General features: G+C 38.6%; 1 protein-coding gene across 1 annotated transcript; it reads left to right on the forward strand.

Annotated features, from left to right (window-relative positions):
- Positions 1–4349: 4349 nt before the first annotated feature.
- Positions 4350–16414, forward strand: LOC131332373 (uncharacterized). Its single transcript, XM_058366562.1, has 6 exons — positions 4350–5240; positions 9836–9938; positions 11031–11086; positions 13862–14026; positions 15785–15898; positions 15987–16414. The coding sequence occupies exons 1-6, from the start codon at positions 4533–4535 to the stop codon at positions 16077–16079; spliced, it is 1239 nt and encodes a 412-aa protein (XP_058222545.1). The 5' UTR covers positions 4350–4532; the 3' UTR covers positions 16080–16414.
- Positions 16415–17020: the final 606 nt, after the last annotated feature.

Below are 17020 nucleotides of genomic sequence, written 5' to 3' on the forward strand. Positions count from 1 at the left end.
AAAAAGATCAAGTTCAGAAAACAGGAAGGATGAAAGGAAAGACAGTAGCATTCCCTGGAAAACCTAATCTGCCTCCTTCACCATGGGAATTGTCATTAGTAGAGCTTTCAACGAAGACTTGGGAAGTACTTCTTCCGTTCCAAAAAGATTGTTCCATTTGCATAATGAGAATTTGAAGGATATGAATTGTTGCTAAAAAAAAGTTTAAACTTTTCATAAATTGAAAGAACTCATTGATACATTGTATTTTGCGGGGAAAAAAAAGTTTTATATGTCTATTAAAATGATTTTTGTTTATTTTCATTTTGCGGAAGATTTTTGGTTCACATTTAGTACTTCTTAATTTTATTTAGCATAAGAAATTATAGTTTTCCTTCTTTTGGTAAATGAATCATTTTGTGACAAGAAGCAAATGCAAGTAGCAAACATCACAAAGGGGTAGGACTTACACGTCTTGCAACATACAGAACTAGACTCCCTACTAGAACAATACAAGCAAACAATCAACAGATTGGCTAGGTTTGATCCTCTTATTTTCGGAAAGAGAAAATCTTATTCACGAATGAGCCATGAATAAGGTTTATGGCGCTCAATCTTGGCCTTCCAAAAGTGTTGTGGATGATTCGGATTAAAAACAATCTATTAACGGTAGTTTTATCTATTACCGTTAATAGATTGTTTTTAATCCGGATCGTCCAAAACACTTTTGAACGGCTGAGATTGCGAGGAGCGGTAAATAAGTTTCTCTCTTTTGAAAAACATCTTCCAAGGACTAGCTCTTAATCTCACATTGATTTCAACAGCTGATATCAGCCCCTGAGTGTGTTGTGCTTCTCCCAAATATCCTAGCATTCCTGTCTAACCAAACCTGATAAAGAGCTACAGCAGGGAGATCTAGTACATATTGATTCTGAAGGAGTTAACATGGCAGTACCCAGAAGCCCTGTTAAGTTCATAAGTCCAAACCCCTGGTCTTCTTTGAATACTAAATCTGCTTATGTAGTTCCATATAAGCTACAGAGACTCCTCGCTCTGAGAACATAACACAAATCCTGCATCAATATACTAACCCCGCCTCCTGAGTCTCTCCTTAGTTGCCAATTTCCCCAAATAAGCCAACTAGTGTATAAAAGCCCATTTAGGAACATTCCTATGGAACCAGACAAATAGGAGCCCGAGGAATTTTCTCACCCCTTTGCATCATAGCTCCCCATGTAGATTCAGTGGAAAATTGTCCTTAGAATTTCCCAACATGGTGCCATGGCTCGTGGCTTTAGCTTTGCGGTCATTGCTTCGTGGCCTGTCCTTCGCGGCAAAACCATAAATCATGGACAGGCCAAGGCTCACGGCCATTTCGGGCCAGCAATAGCCATGGTGTTGGACACTTGGACCCTTCGATAAAGTGCTATCTCCCCTTAACTGCATGTCTTCATGGACTTGCCTCGGTTTTACCTCCGTCTCTATCGGTCCCAAAATCGACTCATCCATCCTTGGGACCTGTGGTAGTAGAGATCACCATGGATGAGGCAATATTGTGAGAGAGTTGAGAGCGATAAGATCTCCTCCCCGGTTTTCGTTGGTTTTGCAATGGGAGCAAGCCAATCTTTGTTTCATCCTCGGGATAATTCGCGCCAAACACACACGGGCCCGTCTGTCCTCTTGGTGATACTTACCAAGGACCTCTTTTTATGGCACTTTGATATTTGCCCCCATCATGGCTAATGCATCGGGGAACATGTTTTCCATCTGCGGCTTAATTATGGAGTATGTTGCCCCCAGCGCAGCATCTTTACACCGACAAACTTTGCGGTTATCATCGTCCCTCCTTCTGTGAGTTGGGGAAGAAAACCGCATCAAGGTAATGGGCTTCATGGCCTGCGAAAGGCGTTTTTCGACGCTCTAACCATCACTATATTTCCTCCATAAATCCCCTTCAAGCATTGACGTTAGCTCGAAGGAACGACCATGTGTTGGACCTCCCCAGTATAACATGGTAGTTGGTCAGCCCTTTGATCACATGAAACTTTGTGGCCGAGCAAATGTCCCCCACTGTCAGATCTACAGTGACATGGCCGAGAGACTGCTTCTTGTCTCCCGTGAAGCCCGCTATTGTGATGGGTTATTTTACTAGACTTCTCGTGGGTAACCCCAACTTTTGAAAAGTTGATGTCGGCATAATGCTTGTGAATGCCCCTCCATCGCTGAAAGCTCGCGTCAACTCGACTTTGTTGATGTAAGCCGTCACATATTGTGGGTGGTTATGCGGATAGGGGTACCTTCGGGCTTGGCATGCCCTCGGTCACCCAAGCTAGGCCACCCGATTTTGGCACATCCTTGGGCACCCGATTTCTTGGCCACCCGGGCTTGGTAGCTCGGGCACATGTCCCGCCATTGTGATTCTACTTGTCACCTCGGAATTCATCCCATGTGTCCTCCCGAGTGGCATGCCATGTGGTGTTTCGAACCACGTGACACATGTCTGTATAAGTTTTACCCTCTATAGAAGCTAAAATGCCAAATTTGATAAAAAACCATTTTGTATTGACAGAGCTTGACCTGCCTGAGACTACCAAGTTTGACGTTTTCCAAGGAAAACCTAGGGAAACTCTTGGGATATTTTCTATAAATAGAAAGTACGTTTGAGTATTTTATATCATACTTTAGCCTTCTACTTTCTCTCTCTACTCCTTTTTAGAAAGTCTGTAAGTTATTGTACTTTGAGCTTAGATCTTCATTTCGTTTGTAAGGACTTCTTTTTTTTAATACTACCTTCGTTTCACAATGATAGTCTCACTTTCTTTTTCTTATTTCTTTTCAAATCAAAAAATTAATAACTTCCGTGCATAATTTTTCAAAAAAATTTCCCACTGTATTAAAGATCTCGATTAGTACTTTAATTTGGTACCAAAAAATTCAAAATATTATACACGGAAGTAGTTGATTTTTTGATTTGAAAAATAATACGACTTTTCATGGTGGACTCTCAATATGGAACAAAGGGAGTATAAGATTTCTGGTTGTTAATCTCGTTTTCTTACCTCCAAGATGAGATCTTCATCTGGAGGGATAGTCATTTATGGCTCAGCCCCTCTCTTTTATCCCCGTTAATACCTCTACATACGTACCTCTGCACCATCAAAACTGTCCTAGTGTCTTATTTTAGTAGAAATGCAGGTCTACAAATATTCCCTCCCTCCCAATTTAAATGTCCACTATGATTTTATGTGTCATTTTCAATGACTTATCCACAATGTAATAATCAAAACCAAAAGGTTGCTAAAGTTAGTAATATTTGCTCAAAAAAATGCTCACATTGTAATAACTAAACTTAGCAACCTCTTAGCAACTGATCAAATTTTGACCTTTGAATAACCAAACTTAACAACTTTTACCAATAACCAAAACTCAATAATCAAACTCAATAACCAAATTCATAACTAAAAAATTAAAAAACACCTCATATTAGAATCGTCTAATTTGGTGTGGTCGGGTGCGTGATTGGAACTCGTTTGCAATTGGACATAGGTGCATATTATGGGGGGTTTTTTTTTTATAGAGATACAAAAATAACCAATGTGGAGATCAAGTTTGTTAGGTTTGATTATGAACTAAATGGATAATCAAATGCTGACGTGACACATTTTGGTTGTCGATTTTGATTATTCCCATTGCGGATGCTCTTATATCTCTCAACATATATTATGTTTTATATTTTTAAAATCATTGCTTTATAGAAATAATTGAGATCTATCAAATAAGATTCATATTGTATATTTTTAGCAATATACATTGAAAGATATAAGTAAATAAAAATGACACGTAGAACCGTACTGGATGCTTAAATTGGGACGGATGGAATATTAATCTAGACATTCTCATCCATGTTTGCGGGGAAATAATTAATCTAGACATTCTCATCCATGTTTGCAGGGAAATAACATTCAGAAAATATTCTAATATCTTTAATAGCAATTAAGCGACCGAAGATGAATAAGGGCCCAAGTTGAAAAGTTACGATCGAAAGTTAAATTTTTTGAATAAAGATAAAAATAAGCTAATTTTTTTGTTTTTATTCAAAATAATTTAGATTTCGATCATAACTTTATACTTTTTAAATTCCTCCTGTCATGAAGAAGGATTAATCTACAAAAAGTTGACAAAAAACTAATAAATGCAAAAAAAAAATTTAAATAAAAACCAAAAAATAAACCATTTGAATTATTTAACGGAACAATCCCTAAAAGTGTACGATTTCATAGCTTAGGGAGTAATTTAAACAAAAAAGAAAGCGATAATTTAAGGGAACAAGATGTTATTAAGCCAGAAAATAACGGCTAGATGATTGGCCAGAGCCTGTCTTGGGGCCACACCCAGGTGAGAGATCTTCCTTCCTTCTCTGGTTCCTTCCACATTCATATTCATATTCCCATTCCCATTCCCATTCCCATCCTCACCCATCTCAACCTCAAATCCTCTGCAAACCAAAACCCAATCTCACAACAACCCAAGGAAGGATTCAGTTTCCAAAATCCATGGCGACGACCCCTTTCTTGCTCCAAACAAATACCATCAAATGCACTCCTCCTCTATTGCACCCATACCCAATTCGCCCCTCATCGCCCCCTCTCCAACCCTCAAAGATTCCAGCCAAATTTCGCACCACCGCCTCTTCTAAACTAACCGTCAAATGCTCCTTCTTGTTCCCGGCTAATAATAACGACGTCTCAAACAAGACGAGTAGTTCTATACAATTGTTTTCGGATAAACAACGTGCTACTGCTAACAACCACTTTGAAATTGTTTCCAATTCGATTCTGAAAGCCCTCCGCAAGCCCGCCGTGGCCGCGGTTCTGGTGGGCTTGCTGCTCATGTACGATCCCGTCAATTCAGCCTTGGCCGCTTCTGGTGGGAGGATGGGCGGAAAGTCCTTTTCGTCCTCTCGGTCGTCGTCTTCGTCCTCTTCATCGTCGTCGAGGAGCTACACGACGCGGGAGGCGGGCCCACGCCGGGGTTTTTCTGATTCTTTTTCCTATTATGCGCCTTCCCCGTTTGGGTTCAGTGGTGGAGGTGGTGGGTTTTTTTTGGGGCCGGCAGTGGGTGTTGGGGTGGGTGCTGGGTCGAGTTTCTTGTTTGTTTTGGCGGGTTTCGCCGCATTTATTTTGGTTTCGGGGTTTTTGTCGGACAGGTCTGAGGGGAGTGTTCTCACTGCTACTGAGAATACAAGTGTTCTCAAGCTGCAGGTACTGTACTGTTTCTTGAGCATGACCTAATTGCTTGATTTTATCAGTATTTTCTTGTTGGTTTGTTCTTATTCAATAAAAGGAAAATTCTAATCACCTCCCAGCGGGACGTGATTAATGGGCAAAAAGTGCATCGAAATCTGTAAGAGGTGTTTAGATGTCTCTGTAGGTATATTGATATTTGTGAAAAAGTGCATTGTAAGTCTTTACCTTTTTAGCACCCAGTGAGTTGTGGATAGCAGAACCGTTCAACGAAAAACTCCAAAACTAAAGGCCAAGGGGAATATCCTTGAGAGCCCAACCATTCAAGGAAAAGATCAATACAAGCAAATGCTAAGCACAACAACAGACAACACAAAAGACACGCAATCAAACCCAAAACACCAGCAACTAAGCCACTACTTACTACATGCCCAGAGTACAAAAGCAGCCCAGCCTGGGGACTTGCATCCAAGAACCTGCTGTGCAATGCCCAAGAGTCTCTAATCTACATATTCCATGCATTTGGTGAAACATTACTCCCAGCAGCCATACAAGCCCTCAAGTCCATCCCAATCATTGCCAAGGCTCTCTCAGCATTAAGACTCTTACTTTGGAAAGTTCTCATAATCCTTTCTCGCCTAAGTTTGATTTACAGCAGCTGTAAGGGAGGCCAGCTTTACCACTGTGTGACTCGCCCTAGAGCCTTTGCAATGCTGATGGATCCAACCATTCTCAACCGACAGAGTTCGAGGCCTCCTAACCACCTCACCTTCCAATAGCCAATTAGGAAAAGGGCATTCAAAGAAGATGTGAGTCTTCATGCCCTGTGAACACAGAGAGCAACCCATATGCAGTGATTCCCCAGACAACTAGTCTATCTCTTGTTGTAAGTTTTCCCAGAACAACCATTCTCACTACGAAGCACCATCTTTGGACATGCTTTGAAAACACCACCTCTATATACCATGGTACCATTGGTCTTACTGTTCTACTTGCCTCCCAAGCAGACTTCAAGGAATATGTACCTGAAGCTGAAGGTATCCATTCAACTCTGTCTTCCCTTTCCACTTGAGGAACCAAACTTGAAGATGTTTGGTCAATTATTTCCTCAGTGACTTGGTTTCTGCTTCTAGTCCATTTCCACCAAGCATTATCAATGATTGAAGATACCTTAGCAATGAGAGACCTGCCCATATTATATACAACCCTATTCCCATATCTGACATATAATGGACCTGAGGGGTGCAAGTTATGTAGACATAGAAAAGTAGATTGGTTGTCCCCGATGTCATAGGTAATAAGGTGCTGACAAGCCTTCTAAGTCTGAGAATCTTATTTATCGCCCACGAAGCATCTTGGAATATCCATATGCCAAACACAGTGCTGTCTTATGACATACAAAAGAAGTAAAGAACCCACCTAACCCATATATTTCAGGTTTGTTGCATATTGCCCACAAATGTCTCATCAAAGAAGCTCTGTTCCAGTCTTTCAACAGTCTAAACCAAAGGCGACCATCCGTTTTTGGGACACCCATGTAGCCTTCCCACTGAACTTTGGTTCCTGCCTCCTGGTTTGGCTAACGTAGACCCCTTCCACAGGACAACCCTAAGCATACCTTCAGCATCTATGAGAATCTTCTGATGCATGATAAATATGAAGCTCCAACATACTTGGATACTCCATAGAACATAATTGATCAGCTGCATTATCCCACCATAGGACAAAAGCTTATTGGACTAAGATTGAATTCCAGCAAGAATTCTCTCCCGCAGGATAATGCTCACCATAAATACTTCTCAGGCCGATTACCTCCTATATCTCCTAGTTGATTGAATTAGTTTGCATAGTTGTTTGCCAATTGCTAGCTTTAATAAAATTTGATTTGGTTGGACTGTATTTCTTAACTTGCTGTTGCTGGTATCTATTTATCTTGTCGGTGTTCAATTCTAGATTCAAAACTTTGAAGATCAACTATTTCACTTACAATATAAAATCAAAGTTTTGAAATAAATCACCTTCAGTGGCATTATTAGCTTTTTATTGCCATAAATGTTAGTTATTTTGATTACCAGTACTTTTTTACTTGAAAGTGTATGAGTACCAATTTAGACACGTAGTGCTTCTTGCTGGGATTTGATTTGTTTACTCTGCATATTTCATAAATCTGCATTATCTTTCTCTTGCGAGTGAGCTATTGGTGAATGGTGAGTAGCAATGCAGATGAGTATTGCTTCTTGCGTCGATTGGTGGTGAGGGTGATATAGAAACGTTATTGGCTGAGAAAAATGTGACAATAGAACATGTTGGAGTTGAAGAAGAGAAACTTTTTTGTATACCAGGGATACCAACACCCTTGGTATCCCCTCCGGCCTGTTTTCAAATTTTCGGTCATTTTCCGATCACATTTGGTTGATCGGCTCCGTTCATTTTGTAGAGTTCAACAAGAACCTTATTCATATCAAAAATCATGTTCACCGGATTTTAATAGATACGAGATCGGCACAAGTAAAATTGCAAAAAAAATTAAAACTGGGTTCTAATTCAGTGTAGTTTTGGATCTAGTTTGGGTTTTCTTCAATTTTCACGTGTGCCGATCATGTGTATCTACAAAAATACGATGAACATGATTTTTGGTATGTTTCAGGTTCTCGCCAAACTCTACAAAATGAACAGAATCGATCATCCAAGTGTGATCGGAAAATGGCTAGAAAATAAGAAATAGACCGGAGGGGATACCAAGGGTATTGGTATCCCCGGTATACCAAAAAGTTTCTCGTTGAAGAAATGATATTGCGGGAGTGAATTTCAAAGAACCATTGATTTCACAAGCAAGAATTGATTTTCCGTAATCTATAAAACCCTATGGAGAACATATATGGGTATATGTGATGAAATACTAACCGCTACCCAATTGGTGATGGATAATATGGTATGCGTTGAAAACGTATATAGGGTTTTTCATCTTCTCCCCCTAACCACAACCCAAGCATAATCTAAATAAGATTAAGCCATCAAATGATTGATGGTGTTTTATTAGCTTTTATAGCGCTTATGTAAGAGGTTATCAATTTCTTAAAGGTGATTTTCTTTTGGAGGAATCCTGCCTTCATCCTTGGTTGGAGTGTGATTTTTTTTTTAGGGCATGTGTGTGTCTAGGGAGAAAGAGTTGGAAGAAATTTGTTTGCATGGATTACCTGATGGTGCAACCGTTGATGGAGCATAGTTACCCCTTTTATAAACCTCAAGGGAAGCCCAAGGTCCTCATGCCCTCAAAGAAGTCTTTTGGAGTTAAGTTATTTTGTTTCTTATTAGGAGTAGGTATTTCAAATTTTACTTAGCTTGTTCTTGAAGTTCTTTTTTATTCAATAAGTTTGGGAGACTTGAAATTAGAGGTTCAATGATGTCTTGTTATCCATCTTTTATACCAGGGATAGTATAGTCTTTTTACCTTACTAGGGTTTTTGTTAAGATTAGTAGATGTAACCTCATTGTTCATCATGTAGACAAGCTCTTTAGTAATACTCTCTCTGTTGACATGGTATGAAAGCCGGTGAAGGTCTCCGGAGTAGCAGCCCTATGTCTTCTCCTCCCCAGATGTATAGTTGACGTCCCTCCAAGCACCTGTAGATCTACGTATACCAGAACTATAGCTGCTGTAGATCGATCTCTGTTTCTCTTCTTCGTTCTCCGGCCTCTGTTTGTGCTTTCCATAGACTCACTAGACTTAAAAATGTTGAATAGCTTGATACACATTGTTGGACCCATTTCCTAATAGCTTATGCCTTGTTTGGATGGTGTTTTGAAAATTTTTGAGTAATGAGTGGAGAGAGAAATTGGGGTAATAATTGTAGATAGGAGTAATGAGTGGAGAGAGAAATTAGGGTAATAATTGTAGATAGGAGTAATGAGTGGAGAGAGATAGAGAGATGAGAATAATGATTGGAGAGTGGAGAGAGAAATTTGAGGGATGATTGGAAGTAGAGATAATGAGTTTTTTTTGAGTTGGAAAAAAAAATTCAAGTTTGCAACCGAACAAGGGCTTAAGCTTTTGAAATTGCTGGTAACTTAACATGGTATTAGAGCTCAGGTTGTGAGAGTTCTTAGGTTCAAGTCTTTGTTTGCATTTTTCTTCACTATTTGCATTTTGTTTCTCCCTTTCGTATTCTGTTTCACTCCTCCTTAGACCTCTACAATCTTCCTCGGTCATTCACAGATCTCAGACGTCCTATTTGGAAACCCTAGCAGGGTAGTGGTTAAATGAATGAAATAACAGTTCTTATAGGGATTGGTTTCGTAAATAAAAGTTTTGAGGGCTTGTTATTTTGTATTGAAGGAAGGTTAGAGTCTGGACTTTGGAATTATTCCTTTGTTTGGGTACTGCCTAGTGTTTTCAGCTTTCCTCAGCCATATTGGCTACCAGTTATTGAGGAATTCTAGTATGTTAGTTTCTGTATTGGACAACGCTTGAATGTTTTCGATGTAGTCAATATCTGTAAATTATGAAATATAACTTGTGTTGACAGCACTATCATTTGTTTGCAGTATCGCAATATGTTTAAAATTAACAGCGCCATTTCTTTGAAATCCATCTTACATTTGTCTGTTTTTAGGTTGGGTTGTTGGGTATGGGGCGGTCACTTCAAAGGGATCTGAATAAGATTGCGGAAAGTGCTGATACATCCACTACAGAGGGTTTGAGTTATGTATTGACAGGTAAAACTTCTTAAAAGTGCTGCTGTTGTAGTTATTGAAGTTTAACATGTTCTGTGCGTGTGGTAATTTGGAGACAGATGTTTAATAGAAGTTGGAAAGGTTCTGTCAAGCCTTAGTTTAATTTACATATAACCTCTTTTCATCTTCTTCTGTTATACAAGAAAATGTATTATGCACATACTGTAGTTTCTTGCATGTGATTTGGTAGAAATGTTATAACAAAATTCTTCACAAGATTAGTTATTTCTTTGGATAGGTAAAAAATTACACTCAGAATGGGTTGTTCAACAAAAAATTACACTCAAAGAAGGTTTGCTTATGGATATCGTCAGAGAGAGTACCATATAAGATGGGGAGGGCGTTTGCATCGTTTTCAGAGAGAGGTTGTCTTTGAAATTAGCATGTTTTACCTCTTGGACCTGTCGATCCTTGTTTTTGAAGCAAGGCAAAACACCTTTTATTTGTTTTCACGATTTATGGAAATTATATAAATGTGTAGAGCGAATAAACAACAAAAACAAATTACCATAGATGTTTTGTCGTTTGTTTTGAAAAAAGTAAAAATAGAAACAGAAAGCAAGAACATTACCAAATGCACCCTAAGGCCTAAAGTAATGCCCATTGTCCGAAGATTAGCATTTTGACATAAGAAAAATAATTCTGTTTCGCACCGTTCATGTTCTTACGTGTAATACAATTTTATAAAATCGTAAAAGTATTTTACAATCAAACTTATCCTCACCACGACCATACTCTACTTTTTAAAGATTTTCTTGTCTGTCCTATATTGGTATCCATGCTTTTCAAAGATTGAATGTGTTTGTACCATACCCACATATGGAGGAACGTTTAGTCACAAATGAGAACGCTCGTTGACCCTCTATCGGACCACTTAACCTTTCAGATGAGTTGAAGGGTAACAATAGCAACACTGAATTGTGTGTGACAACATAATCTCAATGGGTTTTTGTCTTTAGTTTTCTTGTTTGGCTTCATCAATTTTTGTTACAAGATGTAATATGTCAAGCCACTTATATTCTCTTAATTGATTGCCCCAACAAGGTGGTTCTTATTATTTCACTGTTGTTGCAGAGACAACACTTGCTTTGCTTCGGCATCCTGACTATTGTATATCTGGTTATTCATCTGTAAGTAAACACCATTCCTTTTTGGCATTTTTAACTTTGTAGTCAGTTCCAGATTTTTTTATTTTAATAGTCTGTCAAGATTTCAAAACCATCTAACTACAAGGTTTTGAAGTACTATTTGTCTATTTTCAATCTCTTAACTAGCAAACCCTCCCATCATTTTTTTTTTTTTTTTGGATTTTTATAGCTGATATATGTATAAAAAAAAAAATTGTTCCCTAGCTTTCTAAAGAAACATATGGTCCATATGGACATGTTGGGTTGCTTATGGTTGTCCACTGATGCTGACATACTCATTTGACAACATGGTGGCATGGTACTGACCTACTAAAATGCATTTGATTTGTACTTGCATGTCTGTGCTGATCAAAAACTAGGAGTTACTCTATTCCTGATTTAGCATTGCTACATATGAAATGCTTGGAAGTATCCAAGGTGAAAATGAACTCTTAATTATTGTCGATATACATCAAATAATTATCTATGCCTGGCAGGATGTAACTCAAATAAACTGTTTGGTATGTTGTTTGTAATTCCCATTGATGCTATGGCGATGTCTGTTGTCTTTGATCTATGCGGTTTCTGACTATTTACTTCTTGTTCTATGCCCTTTCTGCTTCCCTTGCAAGGCCATATTTGAATTTTGGAGTAGAGGGGTTCCTCGAGATAGTTAGGTAGGTCAAAGTTTATATGATTGGTAATGAGATTAATCTCCTTGGTAGGCATTACCTAATGAAAGCAAATACATTGGTTCATTCTTAGCTAACTTTTGACTTGGTGGAACGGAATTGGAAGTTGTGTAAGAGGGATTGGTGTTTAAATACGTTTCAGTAAAAGCATCTTCCAATGAACTGGGATTGTTGGAATGCACTCTAATAGAGTGGTTTGTGAGAATACAGGATTGTCTTGTGTAAATCACGACGTCATGGTTGATGGAGACGTTGGTTTTTGGTCGAATGGTTTTGTCAGTCTTTGTTATGCGCATTCTTCTTTGTGTAAGTTTCTGATGGTTCAAGGGGATTGATGTTTTGGGGTAAAATGAGGTGTTTCGTTGACAGTCTTCAGGTCTGGAAAGGGGAACGAAATGATGAGTCAAAATGGTAACTTAATTTGGAATAGGACATATTTTCTCCAAAATGACGTGACGTGGGGACCCTCAAAATCCTTGGAAGCCTGTTATCAAGTTGAGGCAGTTCCTTTCTTTGCTGATCAAAAAAAAAATGTTAAGGTAGATCCTAGCCTTGAGAAGTCTGAAACGATGCTTCGCTTTTCCCTTGTATGAACGTAACTGGATTAAATGTTGTGAGCACGTCTGCCTTCTTCCACTTAATACTGCAGTTTTATAGATACACCCCTTGCCCTGGCAGACTTCCCCCCTTTTCCCCCTCCTTATTTTGTTTATGTTACTTTTCTCTAGTATTATTTAATTCAACGGAGATAAATTGACAGAAGAACGTTGATGACACATCTTTTCAACTGTTTGGGAAGTCATGAGAATATTCTCGATGTTTCCGCGAGTAGTTTGATATTGCAATTTTTCATAATTCAGCTGCTTCATTTTCTTTCTGCTGCTTTTTATCCTTTTAATCCTTTGGATTGGTGGCACAGTATAAGTATTCATGTATATCATTCAGCTACAGGTAACCCTGGATGCTTGTGAATTGATAGACTTGGCATGGTTTGGAAGTTTACGTAATTACATGTTCTTTTCTATGATTGCTGGGTGCTATTCCTGTCTAGAAAAGATGCAGTGCTATAGGTAGAGGTCAAAGGAGTTTGAACCTACGTTGTGTATTGAGGCTGTAGATTTGATAAGGGAAGAGGACAATGCCATACATAGGAATTCTAGACACGCCAAAGCTGAGGTTGATTTTCTTGCAAGTAGCAAAGAATTTCTTAGTTTTTTCTTGTGGTACTTATTTCCCGGGTTCTGATGGTTTTTAAGAGAATCTCCTCCTTTTTTGCTTATCTCTCTGTCTACTGACATAGTCTTATTTCTAAATTCCACATATTGAAGAGCATATGATGAGCGAAGTCCCACATCGCATGGGCAAAGTACACCTACATCAAATTGCCCGAATTCATTACATTTTCCAACATATATAGCTTTATTCTCTCCATTTTCCTCACTCCAACCAAAAACCCTAAAGTTTGCAAGGATCAGTCCAACCCTCTCTCTATCTAAAATAAAAAAATCCTAAATTAAATTGAAAGGATTTGCTGTAATCAATTCAAATTAACCAATCCGCCCTCCCTCTCCCTTCTCCTTCTTCAAATTTATCTTTTGGTCTTGGGTTCGGGGTTGAGGTGGGTTTGTTGTTAGGATTTGATTGTGATGGGGTATTTGGAGGGGTTTGGAGTATGGTGATGTTTGGAGGAGGAGGAGGAGAGAGAGGCACGAAGAGGGGAGTTGTGCGTGTGAGAGAGGAGGGGGTGTTTCCTTAAAATAAAGAAATGTAAGGTAAAAAATGTCAATTCATGTGAAAATAGTGCCATTTCATCTGGATGGCATTTAACGGCGGGTGCTGAATTCAAGGGGTTTTGTAATCTACATGTGTCTAATTGAAATAAAGTGAAGTATTGGTGCTTATGAGCATTTGGCTGAAAGTTCATTGGCTGAAATGAAATTTTCCCTTTAATCTTTCTCAAACATTCATTTTGATCTGTTATTCTATTCTCCCAGGACTGCAAATTTTTGCTTACACATGCATCAGGAGTATTGAACACATTACACAATAATACACATGCATCATGTGCTAATCACATGCGGTGCAGGTGGATGTAAAACGAAGCATAGATGAAGGTGAGAAGCGGTTCAATCAACTTTCAATTGAAGAACGTGGTAAATTTGACGAAGAGACATTAGTCAATGTGAACAACATAAAAAGGAAAAGCACAACAAACCAAAGAGCTAGTGGATTCAGCAACGAGTATATTGTGGTAAGTACGACTTGGAGATGGTTCTTCTGGAATTCCTTGATATTGACTTGGTCAGTGAGGTCAATTCATAAAAGAACCTAAACTCGTTCCAGTTTATTGTTATTGTTAGCTTAAACTATCTTTGTAAGAATAGCACCTCTCAAGTTTATATTTGAGCATGATGACCTCTCCACTCATTAGCAAGTTTGGTGTGAGTTTGATGGGCTTTCATGTAATATTAGAGTTAGGAAAGACTATTGTTTCCCCCGAATCCCCTTTTAATGCACCATGCATGAACTTTTGGTTCATTATGATACCTATATTATGGATCCACCATTTACCTCCCCACGTGTGTGAGTTGCATGCGTAGGAATGTTAGATTTCTTCCCACTTTAGTAAATAACACCTCCCAAACTAGTATACGAACCTTTTGATCCCTTCATCATTGAGTTAATACTGGAACATAGTGTCAAAGCTAGGGTTCAAGTGGCCTTGGGCTAGACATTCGTTTTGCAATGATTATTTCCTTCACATGTGCACCATCTTATATCTCAAATTATGTCTGACTCTTATGTTTACTGAACCTTGTGTGAGGTGGGCCGGCTCATTTGTGGCATTGTTAGAGCTTGTTCTACATTGGTAAAATAGTACTCGGATCTGCTCATATGTGGGATTGTTAGAGCTTGTCCCAGACTTGTAAAATAGGACCTCCGAGTTAGTATATTAGTATTGGAGGCCTCTCTCGTTCGACAATGGATTTTAAGCTGGACGTTGTCCCTGTTGCAAATTGCTTGTTGTACTAGTAGCGTTATTCCTTATTTTCAAAGCTTATGTAGATTCTGTTTTTAAATAACAAAAAAGTACCGTTATTCCTTATTTTCCCTTCTGTATATGCTGTTTTTCAAAGCTTGTTCTTTCATATTTACTGGATCCGTGAGCATTGATAAATGCATCTCAACTCCTGATTTTGTTTTCCCCCCTTAACAACTCCTACCAATAATTTTCAGTCATGGCATGTTTCTAGTAGGGCATTGGCTTATGTGATAGTGATAGTGATACTGATTTTTCTTTTTCTTTTTCTTTTTTTTGCATTATACTCCCTCCAGCCCAATTTGTTTGTACACCTTTCTGCTTTATAGCATGTCCCAAAGTGTTTGTTTAATTTTCAAAGTCAGTGGGCTAGGTTATGTAAATTAGCCTTTATCGCATTCTCTTTTGAATTCAAATCATAACACAACCTATTTCCAAAGCAGGACTTCATTGCATTTATAAAATGTTAGTTGTATACATAATAGTCAGTATATACACAACACGTTCTAAACAAAACTTTTCTATGCACAATGCCTTCATGTGCTTTGAACAAAATTCACAAAATGAGGACTTCGGATCAAACACGTCTATTGAAAAACTTCTTTGACCCAAGGCTTTTAGGGCTCTGCAATCTTCACATTTCTTAAGATATGAAGCTTTTAGGGTTTCATAGGTTTGTTTTCATTCTTTTTCCTGGTGTCTGCGAGTCCTCAAAACCATGCCTGCGTTCTTAGTGGGGCAACCTACCTCATTTAGGGTTTTTACATGGCGTGTACACTAAAGATACTGGACCATTACTGCTTTTACTGTGTAGAATATTTTGCATTAGAGATTTAGATAATTCTGTGGTAGAATTGAATTTTTTCCTCTTTTCAGCTACCAAGGTTTTGTCTTGTTTTGTTTTTGTTTTTGTTTTTTTTAAGTTAGGGTTACTTTCTAATTATCATTTGGGAGATAAACAAATTTCAGATAACAATCTTGGTGGCTGCTCAAGGAGTGCATAAACTGCCTGCTGTAAATGGCAGTCGAGACTTGAAAGAAGCCTTGCAAAAGCTTGCCTCTATCCCTGCAAGCAGAACACTTGTGAGAATCGATCTATATAATCCCAGACTCATGTTACACCTGGATTGTGTTTTTCTTCCCTGTCTAAATCAAATTGATTTCCATGCAGGCTGTTGAGGTTTTGTGGACTCCCCAGAATGAAAATGACACATTGTCGGAGCGAGAACTGCTTGAAGATTACCCACTCTTGCGGCCTCTGTGATTTAGTTGCTTGCTTACGGGTTTTCAGGAAGAGGTGTATGGCCAAAAACTGCTTTTAGGATCAGAAGTAGGCTTGGTAAGAAGTGGAAACCCTGTATATTGCTCACTTCTGCCAGGTTGATTACAATGTAATTTTTTGTATACTCACCAGGAAATAGTGTTCATTATGAATCGAAACCTATGTCTCTTTTAATTGTAATTGTACCTCATTTTTGGCCCACGAAAGTTCATAGTGAGTGCGCTTCTGTACCTTACTGGTTTTGTCTGTACTTTTTATTTTCTTGTAGGAGTATCATTTCTGCTTACAGCCAGAACATTTGGACTATGGTCTCTTTTCATTATCACTATCCTTGTTTATCTTTAGAATGGGGAATGTGACTCTAGTTTTGAGATGAATCACAGAGTTGACATTTATTTCAGATGCGAAAGTCTGGGTTTTTATCTTCTTTTATTTTCTTCTGAGGATAAAACAATGGCAGCAATTCATGAGCTTCTGTCACCGTAGGACGACTTTTTCCTTTTGCATCTTAAGAGCTGAAAACCAATTATCTTTAACCTTTTTTTTTTTTAATGACGATGATTAAATCAGTCACTCCGATTGTCAGATGTTTCTTTAGGTGTCGTTGCAGGCTCTAACAATTGTCCTCACTCCTCCATCTTGTTAGGAACTCGAGAGTCTCGTTCTGGCATATTGTTTACGCATCTCGTGTGTTTTCGTCCAACTACTGACTATAGGAGTATTTGGCCGCGAAAGCATTTCCAATATCCTACCTCCCAAATACGGGTTTTGGAATTGTTGAATTTCATCAATAATAGGATAGTGATACCAGAAAGGTGTCCTTGGGCATAGTTGTCCTTATATTTCATCGCCTAATCCCATGGGTTCTAGAGAACACACAAATATCCCCAAGTGCATTATAGGGTCTGGGCACCATCAAAATT

This window comes from Rhododendron vialii, chromosome 7a (assembly GCF_030253575.1).
Source record: "Rhododendron vialii isolate Sample 1 chromosome 7a, ASM3025357v1".
NCBI lineage: Eukaryota > Viridiplantae > Streptophyta > Magnoliopsida > Ericales > Ericaceae > Rhododendron > Rhododendron vialii.

Bases quoted from the DNA above. Each gene is read 5' to 3' on its own strand.
- LOC131332373 (XM_058366562.1), top strand. From the start codon at position 4,533: ATGGCGACGACCCCTTTCTTGCTCCAAACAAATACCATCAAATGCACT. The intron at 11,087-13,861 runs GTAAGTAAACAC...CATGCGGTGCAG, and splicing joins GTATATCTGGTTATTCATCT to GTGGATGTAAAACGAAGCAT. The intron at 15,899-15,986 runs GTGAGAATCGAT...ATTTCCATGCAG, and splicing joins TCCCTGCAAGCAGAACACTT to GCTGTTGAGGTTTTGTGGAC.